The sequence below is a fragment of the Rhineura floridana genome, chromosome 4 (assembly GCF_030035675.1).
Source record: "Rhineura floridana isolate rRhiFlo1 chromosome 4, rRhiFlo1.hap2, whole genome shotgun sequence".
NCBI lineage: Eukaryota > Metazoa > Chordata > Lepidosauria > Squamata > Rhineuridae > Rhineura > Rhineura floridana.
Window position 1 is genome coordinate 206,699,760 of NC_084483.1, and position 12,428 is coordinate 206,712,187.

The 12,428-nt window shown below is 46.6% G+C and overlaps 1 protein-coding gene across 1 annotated transcript in view; it reads left to right on the plus strand.

The window, feature by feature from the left end:
• Positions 1 to 12,428, plus strand: part of ADCY3 (adenylate cyclase 3) — a 122,301-nt gene extending 109,873 nt beyond the window's left edge. Inside the window, exons 14-21 of the mRNA XM_061625841.1 lie at positions 1,474 to 1,730; positions 3,744 to 3,822; positions 5,040 to 5,198; positions 5,697 to 5,843; positions 6,554 to 6,673; positions 7,321 to 7,447; positions 8,713 to 8,837; positions 11,198 to 12,428. Of these exons, the coding sequence (XP_061481825.1) occupies positions 1,474 to 1,730; positions 3,744 to 3,822; positions 5,040 to 5,198; positions 5,697 to 5,843; positions 6,554 to 6,673; positions 7,321 to 7,447; positions 8,713 to 8,837; positions 11,198 to 11,380 (1,197 nt within the window). The 3' untranslated portion in view covers positions 11,381 to 12,428. The remainder of the gene's footprint in view (positions 1 to 1,473; positions 1,731 to 3,743; positions 3,823 to 5,039; positions 5,199 to 5,696; positions 5,844 to 6,553; positions 6,674 to 7,320; positions 7,448 to 8,712; positions 8,838 to 11,197) is intronic.

Genomic DNA, 12,428 nt, shown 5'->3' on the forward strand with positions numbered 1-12,428 from the left:
CCAGGTGCAGCCCTCAAGGCTGCTTTTTATTAGAAACAAACCAACTCCAGGGGAGAAAAGAGGCCGGTGTAAGCCCATTTGGAGGGGAGCGATCCTGGGCCTGGAGGTCCCCCACCACGCTGCCCCCCCTTTCTAAGCCCCCTTGTGCTACATGTGGCTGACATCTCTGTGAACTCTCTGCTTTGTGGGCGAGCCGATAACTGTTTACAGAACTGTGCGGTGCAGGTCATTAAGGGAAATTAGCAAAAGGCCAGCTGCAGCTGATTATTTTTAGAACCTGTTAATAATTGGCCAGACCTTGAACCCTTCCGTGCTGGGGCTGCTGATAATGGAAGTGCCTGCTATTTCCATGCTGGAAGACCTTGGTGAGGTTTAAGAAAGGGCTGCCGGTGGTGGTGGTGGGGAGTGAGGGAGACTTCTGATCTCTCGCTGAAAAAACAAAAGCTTGATTCAAGGATAATCTCTTGCATTCTGAAAGGGTCCAGGAGGGAAACTGTTATTTCCAAGGATATGCTGCCCTGTGATTGCTCAGAGCAAGGATGGGGGAGGAATATCCCAGATATACTGCATCTGATACTGGAGGGTGGTACGCAGTCATCATGACGAATAGCCCTTGATTGCTTTATCCTCCAAGAATTGGCCTAAGCTCCTTTTAAAGCCATCCAAGTTGGTGGCTGTCACCATGGCAGAGAATCCCACACTAACTATGCAATGTGTGAAGAAGTAAATGGTGATGGAGGGAGGGCCAAGTTAAGTCACCTGCATCAGGACAGGAAGGAAGGCAAGCAAACCAGCCCTGCCTTCTAGTTAACATCACCACTGCCACCAAGCGTGTACCTCTTTCCCCTGCTGATGTGCTTCCACTAAACAGCTCTTTAACCTTTTGGACTTTAATTCCTCCTTATATTGGGGAAGAGTGGCATGGCATTTGGGTGTGGGTGAATAACAAGAATAATCTGTTCCCCCTCTCCCCAAATTACACGTTTGGTTAGAGTTTTTGTAAGGCAACAAGTTAACAGTCTGAGAAAACGACCTAGAATTACAGTTTGAGTAGTTGAGTAGTAGGCTTCTGCAATCTGGTACCCTCCAAGATGTTTTGGATTCTTGCGCCCATCAACCCTGACACTGGCTGGGGTTGATGAGTTTTGGAGTCCAAAATATCTGGAGGGCAGCAGGTTAGGGAAGTTTGCATTAGAGCAAATAAAAATAATCACAGATAAACACATTCCGCCTAGACTTATTCTAGACTTTCCCTAACCAAGCCAGTACTTATCAATTTGCATTCATACATGATTCATACATGGAATAAACAAACAACTAGTGACAGTCTCCATATGTTTACTGAGTGAGACCTGTTGTTCCCTTTGAAACAAATGCTTTCCTCCACTGGAGACTGGGCAGTCAGCTAAGGAGCAGGTAGTTGCTGAAAAGGAACAAGCGCAGTTCTCCAAGCTTCCTTTTCTGCCTTCATAGCTCAGCTGCCAGCAGTATTACACCGCTTTCAACTATACAGTGCCGGCGCCGCGTTCGAGGGGTTGTGTGGAGCAACCCAAGTACTACAGCTACATCGCCGTATTGGCACTCATTGCCACCATCATGCTGGTGCAAGTCAGCCACATGGTGAAGCTCACTCTGATGGTGATGATCACTGGGGCAGTGGGCGTGGTCAACATCCTTGCCTGGCAGCATATTTTCGAGAAGTACGATGAGCAGAGATTCAGAGACAGCATGTAAGTGCGCTGAGCATATAAATGTGCAAGGGTGGTGGTGGTGGTGGAGGAAGGTCTCACGCAGGGAAAGACGATTGGAGCAGCAGCGACTCCATTCCGCTGCAGTTCTTGCCACCTTTATTTCTGATAAACCACGAAGGGCCAGTTGCGATGCAGTATTGCCCATGTAATTTTTTTAAAAATGTGGCCACTTAACAACTTAAGAAGAGCCTTGTAGCTGGATCAGGCCAAAGGCCCATGTAATTATTTATATTTATCTGTTACATTTATACCCCGCCTTTCTTTCACCATGGAACCCAAGGTGGCATACCTGTGGTTCCCAGGTGGTCTCCCATCCAGGCACGGAGCAGACCCAGTCCTGCTTAGCTTCAGCTAGGTGGTGGCCTCACATGCCTTCAGGCCATACGCTGGGCCCTCCAGATGCTTGAGACTTGGTCAGCCCCAGGCAGCATGGCCATAACCAGAGTTGTTGGCCCAAACATCTGCAGGGCATCAGGTTGGCGAAAGTTGGTTTATAGGGCAGTGTCAGTGTGTATGGTGCTTTGTAGAGTAATATGAAGACAAGTCCCTGCCCCTAGATGCTTACAAAGAAAAATTCAGTACAAGGGGAGGGGAGGATGCTGGAGGCGAGGAGAAACAGGAGGAAGATGTGTTTGGCTCAGGCTTAGTTTCAGGATGGGAGGAGGGTGGGAGGGCTGTGCCAATGCCTGCCGAGAAAAGAGGGGCGTTGGGAAGGGGCCGGAGGAAGGTGGAGGGAGTGGTGGCATCCTCTGAGGCATTCTGGGAAGGAGTTCCAGCAAGGGAGAAAGTGGATCTGCTGTGCATGCAGAAGGCCCTAGGCTCAGTCCCCAATGGTAGGGCTGGGAGGGACTCCCTACCTGAAATCCTGAAGAGCCGCTGCCAGTCAGTGTAGCCAGTACTGGGCTCGGAGGTTCCAAGTCAACATGTTTAGGGGAAGGGCTGTAGCTCAGTGGCAGAGCACCAGCTTAGCATGCAGAAGGTCCCAGGTTCAATCCCCAATGGTATCTCCAGGCAGGGCGGGCGAAAAGCTCCTCTCTGGATCTGCCAGTCAGTGTGGACAATACTGAGCTAGATGGACCAACAGTCTGACTCAGTATAACACAGATCCCTGTGTTCTTATTTGGGCAGGCCTGTTGCTCAGTCACAGAGCATCTTCTTTGATCGCAGAAGGACTCGCCTTCAGTCCCTAAAGGCATCTCCAGGTAGGGCTGGGAGAGTCTCCTGCCTTGAAATCCTGGAGAGCTGCTGCCGGCCAGTGTAGATAATACTGAGCTAGATAAACCAAGGGTCTGACTCAATGCAAGGCAGCCTCCTGTGTTCCTAACTGATGCTCAGCCACGCAGGTTGCGCTGCTCTTGTGGTTCGGAAAGACAGGCTCCTGGAGGATGAAGATGCAGCCTCAGCCACTTTGGACACCACCAGGAGAGAGCACAGCTCGTCTCCTCCACCCTCCAGCGGGACTTAATTTCCAGCCCACTTTGAGCAGCAACTGCAACACAAACTACTTTTGAATCTTCCCTAAATTCCACAAGTGGCTTGCCAGGTGTTGGGGGTGGGATGCATGAAAAAAATAAGTAAATGGCAAACAATAACAACAAATGGACCACCTGCAACACCCCTGCTGGTTGGATGGAGTCAGAATTGAGCTACATGCTCAATGAAATCAGATGGCAGAGAGTCTTCCTTGGACGGCAGGAGAGGTATTGCATATTTGAATGCTCCCCCATATAAATCAGTTGGTTCCCCTGCGTGTAGAAAGCTACTTTTTGAGAGGACAAGATTAGAGCCTCTCCCCTTGATGCACTACCTTTCTACATAGATGGATTTATGTATTTTTAACATGGGGAAAGTATTTTGAAATATACCAGCAGGCTGAAGTCATAGATGTCAGGAAGGGTTAAGCCATGTGGTTTTGCTGAGTTTGTAGATCAACCTTGAGCTATGTAGCCATTTGCACCCCGTGAGTCTTGCTCATTTTGGTCTTCTCTGCAGGTCCTTGATTCCATCCAAGTACTCCATGACGGTTATGATCTTGGTGATGATGCTCAGTTTCTACTATTTCTCGCGCCATGTGAGTAGCCTGCCAGATTCCCTCATTCCCAGAATCTGAGGATTCAGACCCCCTTTTTTTTTGCTTGTCTTTGACTGGAATAAAAAATACTACTACTACAAGTCCCTTTTGAGACCTGGTGAGTGTTGCAATCCAGATCAACTGGCACATGAAAAGCTGGCCTGTGACAACAACAAAAGAGTATAAGAAATTATAGCCCACTCCCTTGGGACATGTGTGTCTATATATCTAGAGTAGCCAACCTGGTGCCCTCCAGATGTTGTTGGACTTCAACTCCCATCAGACCCATCATCGTGGCCAGTGGCCAGTGATGAAGGGAGTTGGGCTCCTATAACATCTTGAAGGTGCCATGGCAGCAACCCTGCTGTATTCTTATATTCCATTTTTAAGGAATAAGCCCGACAGGAATTTAGCTCAAATGTGCTAGGGCAGCCTTTCCCAACTAGTGGCCACCAGATGTTGGACCACAATTCCCATCTTTCCTGACCTTTGGCAATGCTGGCTGAGGCTGATGGGAGTTGTGGTCCAACAACATCTGGTGGCCCACTAGTTGGGAAAGGCTGTGCTAGGCGAACCCTTTCCCATTGCAATCCTGGCACTAACTTGCCAGAGGGCAAGCTGCTGCCTGTCTGGTAGAGCTGGCACAGAAACTAGCATGTTTTCCAGTTGCAAAGCTGCACAGTGTGAGTAACTTTGAATTGTTCAGTTAAGTAGCAGAGTGCCCTTGTAAGGTATCAAGAGCAACAGAGACTGGAGCTTTTCAGAAATTGAATTTTATTGGTACGATATATGGGAATTTAATAGTTAACTGTAGGAGGCTGCCCCACTAATGGGAGCATGATTGCTGTAGAGATTTAGCCAGTGGGCAAAAAACTAATGAAAGACCCATTTGAAGGACTATGGGAAGACGCTTGGAAGATTTTCTGGGGACTCTTTGACTTTAAAAGTTGAGAAGCAGTTACAGTCTTTGATTGCTTATTCCTGCTTAACAAAGGAGCTACATGCTTTGCATGCAGAAGTTTGAATCCTTTCCATCTCCACTTAACAAAAACATAAAGTAGGAGGCCTGAGAGTTTCAAAAGCTGCAGGCAGTGCTGGTCCAGCTGGTCTAAGGCTCTGACTGAGTGTGAGGCAGCCTCCTACGTTCAGATGGGACAGTCGCTGTGCAGTTGCCACGTTTATTCCGGCCCTTCCGGGGCTGACTCTTTAATTGGCAGGTGGAGAAGCTAGCTAGGACTTTATTCCTGTGGAAGATAGATGTGCATGACCAGAAGGAGCGTGTGTATGAGATGAGGCGCTGGAACGAGGCCTTGGTCACCAACATGTTGCCGGAGCATGTGGCACGACATTTCCTGGGCTCCAAGAAGAGGGATGAGGTGAGTATCTGCAGGCGGAGAGCATCACATAGCAGGGGGCAGGAAAGATCCTCTCTCTGCCTGAGACCAGGGAGAGCCTTTGCCAGCCATGTTGGACAATTCTGGGCAAGATGGATAAGAACTCTACCCTGGCATTTGGAGTGCCCTGTGTTCCACCTTCATACTCTGTCTCCAGATTCCCTACAGCATCTGGCTGGCTGTTGCAGGATTAGATCATCCTTTGATCTGATCCCGCTGTGCTTCTTTAGGAAACAATTACAGATTTCACTCATGCTTCTGAATCCCTGCTAAAGAACTTTGCATGCGATGAGTTGATTTGCAGATTTCACCGATGGTCAACTTGGTGTCCTCCAGAGCTCATTTAGGTTTTAAGTAGGACTTCCAAAGTGAGTTATTCTCATCGTCCGCCATCCTCCACTAAGTGCAACACCCAAACTGGCTGTGAGTTCCTGGACTTCATCTCTGCTTTCTGACTTTCTTCCTTGCTGTAACTTGCAGGAGCTGTACAGCCAGTCTTATGATGAGATTGGTGTTATGTTTGCCTCCCTCCCCAACTTTGCGGACTTCTATACGGAGGAGAGCATCAACAATGGGGGGATCGAGTGTCTGCGCTTCCTCAACGAGATCATCTCAGATTTTGACACGGTGAGTCATCCCAGACCAGCAGCAGAGATGGCCACCTGGTTAGCCGGTCCTCAGGGAATCAAAAAAAGAAGGAAGGAAAGGTCATGTGAACCTGAACATCTTGCTTGCTTTTTTGCTTATGGTATGTCTCCTGCAGCAGCTTGCAAGTCGAAATAAATGAATAAATGAGGTAGAAAAGCGAACACAATGAATCAGAAGAATTCCTTCAGGCTGCTGGTGACTTGTCCAGAGCTGATGGTGTGTCAGTGTGCTTGGCGGAATATGGAGTGGTATCCAGTGCTAGGTCTACTCGGAGTAGATCCATTGAAATTAATAGACCTGCTTAACTTAGGTCCATTAATATCACTGGGTTTTCTCTGAGTAGGAATTAATAAAATAATACCCCTTGGTACCATATGTGCTTGGTGGAGTGCAAAGATGTGTTATCCGATTGGCAGAGTATGTATGCTCATGGTATGTTACGTGCTTGATGAAGTATTATGGGCCTAGTGTATTTTGTGTTTGTTGCAGTGGGGAGGTGCGTTATGTGCTTGGTAGAGTATGTACACATGCTACTCCACCAAGAGAAGGGGGATCATTACCCAGGGTAAGAGGGTGGACTGGGCCTCAGGTGTTGGTGTTCCCAGTCCATCCCACAGCATCTCTAACTGGTTTGTTGGCCCCTGTGAGTGATTATGATCTTGGGGGTCCTTTTGCCCCAATTCTCACAGCTCCTGGACGACCCCCAGTTCAGCTGTATCACAAAAATTAAGACCATTGGCAGCACCTACATGGCAGCTTCTGGAGTGACCCCAGATGTCAATGCCAACGGTTACAACAACGCTGTTAAGGTAAGCAGAATCAGAAGGGAATGGAATGATTCACGCAGCTGTTGGGATCTGAGTGTGTACTCATGTACAGGGAAGCCTTTGCCAATCTGGTGCCAGCAGTGCTGGCTGGGGCTGATGCGGGTTGAGGGCACCAGGTTGGCTAAGGTTGTTATAGCAGGTTACAGGGCTCAGAAGAACTGATGGCATCCAGCAGACGTGCGTAAGAACCCTACAGCATGTCAAATTAACAGGGGACTTGACAGTTGCTCCTGTATTTCAAGTGGCAGAGCTTTGAAAACGAGTCGTGAAATGTTAGATGTGGGGGGTTATGGAAGGAGGCCCTGTGTCATTGCTTTGGTTTGTTCAATGCTTGAGAATTTTTGAAAAATATTCAGAATTTGGAGACGGGCTTTAATGAATGCACGTAAAATTAGTATTAATAATATTTTTATTTATATCTCGCCCTTCCCAGCAGGAGTCCAGGGTGGCGTATAATGATACTCAGTTGTATGCCCCTTTGGAAGTTTGGATCAATTGTCATGTGTAAAATAGCTCATTGTATTAATGGAGTAGGGGATTTATTGCTCAGAAGTGGAGATTTGTGAAGTAGTTGGGAGTGGAGTTGTGCCTTTAATGAGAGTTTGGCTTTTTTATTTTCCTTCCTTCAGAAGGAAGATCTTTCAGAAAAGGAGCGCTGGCAACACTTGGCGGATCTTGCTGACTTTGCCTTAGCCATGAAAGAGACATTAATGAATATTAACTATCAGTCCTTCAATAACTTCATGCTGAGAATAGGCAAGTATGAATGGACCAGTATGTGTTTTTCGAGATTAACGAGAGGGCAGTGGAAGATTTCAGCATGGCATGAAGAACATGGATATTTTTGCCACTCATATCCATAGAAGTTGCAGTCATTCAGTGAAATTGGCTGACAGGAGAACTGGGTCAAACAATTCTTCATATAATGCTTCACCCTGGCCTTTTACTCTTGAGATGTATTTTATTTGTTGTATTTATTTATAAATATATTTTATACCGCTATTCCATTAAAAACATCAAAGTGGTTTACAAGTTAAAAAAACAATAACCATACAGTAAAAACAAAAGTCAACTATTGCAAAAAGACATCTTCTGAATTGCCTTCATAAACCTGGTGGAACAGAAGGGTTTTCAGCAAGCATTTAAAAGTTAAAACAGAAGGCACTTGCTGAATCTCTATTGGCGCAGCATTCTAGAGAACCGGGCCAATGACACTGAAAGCCCAATTTCATGTTGATGTTAAATGAGCCTTGCCAACTCAGGGGACAATTAATGCCCCTCCTGCAGTTGATCTCACTGATCAACCTGGGATATAAGGCTTCTGGTTCCTAAGATACCCTGCACCTACATTGCTCAGGGATTTGTAAATTAATGCAAGGACCTTGAGCCTGGCTCAGTAGTGGTTGGGCAGCCAGTGCAGATGTTTTAACAGTGCTGTCACATGTTGTCGGGTGTGTGCTTCCATCAGCATTCTGGCCGCTGCATTTTGCACCAGCTGGAGCTTCTGAACCAGGGCCAAGGGCCTTCTCTAGTTGTCAATTTAATTTGTTTTAAACTGTTTTTAATATTATATTTTATATTGTTGTGACCTGCCTTGGGACAGCAACAATATACTTAACAGAATTTATGTTGCAAGATGTGTAGGGGTAGCATCTGGCTCAGACAGTTTGGTTTTAATGGGAGATTGGTCAGATTTATGGAGGGAGATTTATCAACAGCTATAAGCCACAATAGCTAAATGGAGCCCCCAGGTTTAGAGGCACTATACCTTGACATATTGCAGGTGGAGGAAGGGTGGTGGTGGCCAACAGCTGGGAAGAGCTATTGCCCTCATGAAAATGCTCGTGGGCATTTCATTATTAGCCATTATGGGAGACAACATTTTGGTTTGATCTAGCAAGGATTTTCTTATCTTCTTAATCATTTGGCCCAGCACGCTAGGACCAAGACTTGAAAAAATATCCCAGAGCTGTGCTTAACTTTAACATGTTCTTGCTGTCTCTTTTGCATGGTGTTGACAGGCATGAATAAGGGAGCAGTGCTGGCGGGGGTCATTGGTGCCCGCAAACCTCACTACGACATTTGGGGGAACACGGTGAATGTAGCCAGCCGGATGGAGTCCACAGGTGTCATGGGAAATATACAGGTGAGGATGTGCTCCTTCTGCCATGGGTGGGGCAGGAAGGTAATTTGTGAAGGGGAATGAAAACGACTTAGGGGACCCTAAGATGCAGCTGAGCTTGGGGATTTAAGGACACAGCCCCCTCTCCTGCCTTGCTAACAGCAGAAGACCTTGGAAACTGGCTGGGGGAGGAGAGCATCAACAGAGCGCAAAGCAGAACAGGAGTCGTGGGGAGTCTCTTCCCTGCTACCAACTGACTCTGCTAGTTGTCCTGCCCATAACAGAGGCTAGGAGGCAGGTGGGATGGCACAGGGCATCCTTGGGAGCGAACCTCCACCTCTGAAACTCCCTTCTGAGTGATCTTTATTTATTGAAATTTATATACCGCTTGATTGTACAAAACCTCTAAGTGGTTTACAAAAGACGTTACAATTTTAAAAACATGTTTAAAACAAATTAAAAACGGCAACGGACAAAACAAATGAAACACATAAGCATTTATGCATCTGTCTAAACAAAAAAGTTTTAAGTGGGCACCGAGAGGAATACAGCAAAGCCTGCCTGATGTTCAATAGGCGCGGAGTTCCAAAGAGTAGGTGCTGCTGCACTAAAAGAACAATTTCTTACAATGGATATTATGTGGCACCTGTAACAGGGCCAGTTTTTCAGATCACAGTGCTCGAGTGGGCACATGTGGGGTAAGTAATCCTACAAGTAATTTGTGTCTGTCCCCACTGTAGAAATATTTAAGAAAGGGCTAAAAACATTTTTATTTAACCAGGCATTTGGACCAGGACGTAATCATTTTTGGAACATGGTCCTAGAATTACTATCACTATACCCTGTGCTCCAGACTGGAGCGAGGGTTGGGTATACACGAGAACTAGCCATTTCTTGTAAACCAGAATGCTCTGACACGTGCATGGAGCATGCCAGCTGCAGGGGCCTCTCTGTTCAGTTCGGGTGGCGCTAGCCGGTGTGTGCCAGCATTATGGAAGTCAGTTATGTTGGTTTCGGTGGAACACGCTTCCAATGCAAGCATGCTTAGAACTGTAGTCAGATGATCCAGTTTGAAAATAGTTGCATTAGCAGTTAGCTTTCAAACTTGCTTCTCTTCAGGAACGCTTTCCACATTGGCTTGCCAGCTGACGGACCCACTGCCCTCTGCCATGGAACACCCAAGCCTTGCAGAGCATTCTGGGGCATGCTGTAGGGATCACATTAAGGTCATGTGAGACCCCCCACCAGAGCTGTTGCTCTTCTTGAATTGAGAGCGTGTCCTAAAACGTCCCTGTAAGGGTAGTTGCAGGGAGCTGACTCTCTTTTCAGGGATGCTTGTCTTATAAACTTCCAAGGAAGCTCAGGGCTCTTCAGAACATTATTTGAAAACCTCACATCATTAGTCCAATGAGAAGAGAGTGGGAGCTGACCATACTTAGCATTTTGCACAAACCAGCCTTTGCCCCTAAATTACTATCACAGCTCCCAGAAGCCTCAGAACTGTGCAGGGCGTTGCTTAAGTATCTGGGTTGAAACAGTCTCTCCACAATCAGGAGTTCAAGAGGTTACTGAAGTCTATGTCTGTATATGTCTCTACTCCCCCTTTCTGAGGCTGCAAACACACTAGTCACCAGAGCAAAGCGTTTCCATTAGCCACACTTGGAGAGGGAATGGATTGATCTGCCGATTAGTTGCAAAATCTTTGTGAAGCTAATTTTAAAAAAACATGCACTCAAGCTGCTCCCACCAGGTTTTACAGTAAAAAAGGGGTGGGGTTTGACTAGCGGCGTGTGCCCGTTTTTAGAAAAGAGAGGTGGAGACGTGCTAGAACTGGCAGAACAGGGAGTATGTCTCTACCCTGATACGGCAAGAAGTGGTTTTAGAAGTATAATTACACCTTGAAAAAGGCAGCATTGAAAACACAGCCTGGGTTCCAGATTATTTACCCATGGTTTAATTGTGCATTTTGTGGACTATGTGATCAAGGCACATGACATTTCTGAATCACAGAGTGCCCTTTGTGTAGAATTGCCCTTGAGCACATTTTCCCCCTTTCTGGGTGGTGGGGGCATCATCTAAGCACAAGCAGTCCAGCTTCCCAGTTTCACCCCAGGATGTAGCATAACCTTTGTAAGGCTGCTTACTGTCCACTCCCATTCTGTCAGACAATGAATGGGGTAAAACAGCCAACCTGCTGCCCTTCAGATGTGCGGACTACACCTCCAGTCATCCCTGATTGGCTGCATTCGTACGCTGGGTCTGATAAGAAGTTGGTGTCCAACAACATCTGAAGGGTGCCAGATTGGGGACGGTGGGGCTAAAGCAAGCCTCCCATGTCCAGTCGCACCAGATTGTTGCATCTGTACCTTCTCTGGCCTTTGCAGGTTGTAGAGGAAACCCACTTTATTCTGAAAGAGTACGGCTTCCGCTTTGTGCGCCGAGGGCACATCTATGTCAAGGGTAAAGGTAATCTGCTGACCTACTTCATGAAAGGACGTGAGAAACAAGGATCCTTCATCAATGGCTCTTGTGTGACTTTGCCTCACCAGGTAGTTGACAGCTCATGATGCTTCTTGGACTCTGGTTGTCTGTTACAGAAAAGAGCGGGTGCTTCTGCAATGCCCAAAGGCAAACAGTTTTGACCACCTGGTGCTCCGGGCGGGAGATTGATACACACACCTCTAACACCATAAGATTTACAGGAAACCAACCCCTTTGCCTGTTCCTTTCACCTTGAAGGTTTTTTTATTTGTAAGGGGCTCCCTTTGACATCTGTGTCTGCCTGTTGCTTGTGATATACACAGCAGAGGGGTAAGGAGGTGTCAGGTGGGAGGAATTCCTGTCTCTTGCACAAATACGTGGGCTCTTGCACATTTGGGCCTAGAAGGGGGAGGGGAGGAGGGAGTAGACTCACCAGTGCAGCATTGCTTGAGTAGGATCATCTTGGCTATGTTCTCTTTTTTTGTCCAAGTAAGGGGTGGGTGCTCTGGTTTTAACTTTCCACAGACCTGACCTCTACATAGAGCTTTTTGCTAAAATAAATGCAAACTCAGGGTGGGTGTTGCAGCAAACAGATGAGCTGGGAGAGAAAGCTGTGTGAGATTCACAACAGGGCCATTTGTTCTTGCCTTTGGAGCTCGCCTTTTGCTACAAAACCACTGTAGGTAAGATGGGAAGAAGATGAAAAGAGCAAGTGCAATCTATTTCTTTTGAGTCTAAGATGATGTCCTGTTTCATATATATAAATATATATATAAAAAAGATGCAGACTAACTTTATATTTTTAATTGTGTCTTAATTCTGAGAGTGAGGTGCCTCTTTCAGGCTGTACCTTACATCTTTTTCTGCCCTCACTTCTGCTCAGAGCTTGGAAAAGTTACTTTTTTGAACTACAACTCCCATCAGCCCAATCCAGTGGCCATGCTGGCTGGGGCTGATGGGAGTTGTAGTTCAAAAAAGTAACTTTTCCAAGCTCTGCTTCTGCTGATGCTTTAAAAGGAAGAGATTTATATAGCCTGGTCCAAGACTGTTTTTATGCCTTCATCCGATTGTTGAGATACAAACTGTAATTATTTCTCTAGTTTCTCAAATAGAATCAGTTCAATTTTAAAGTTA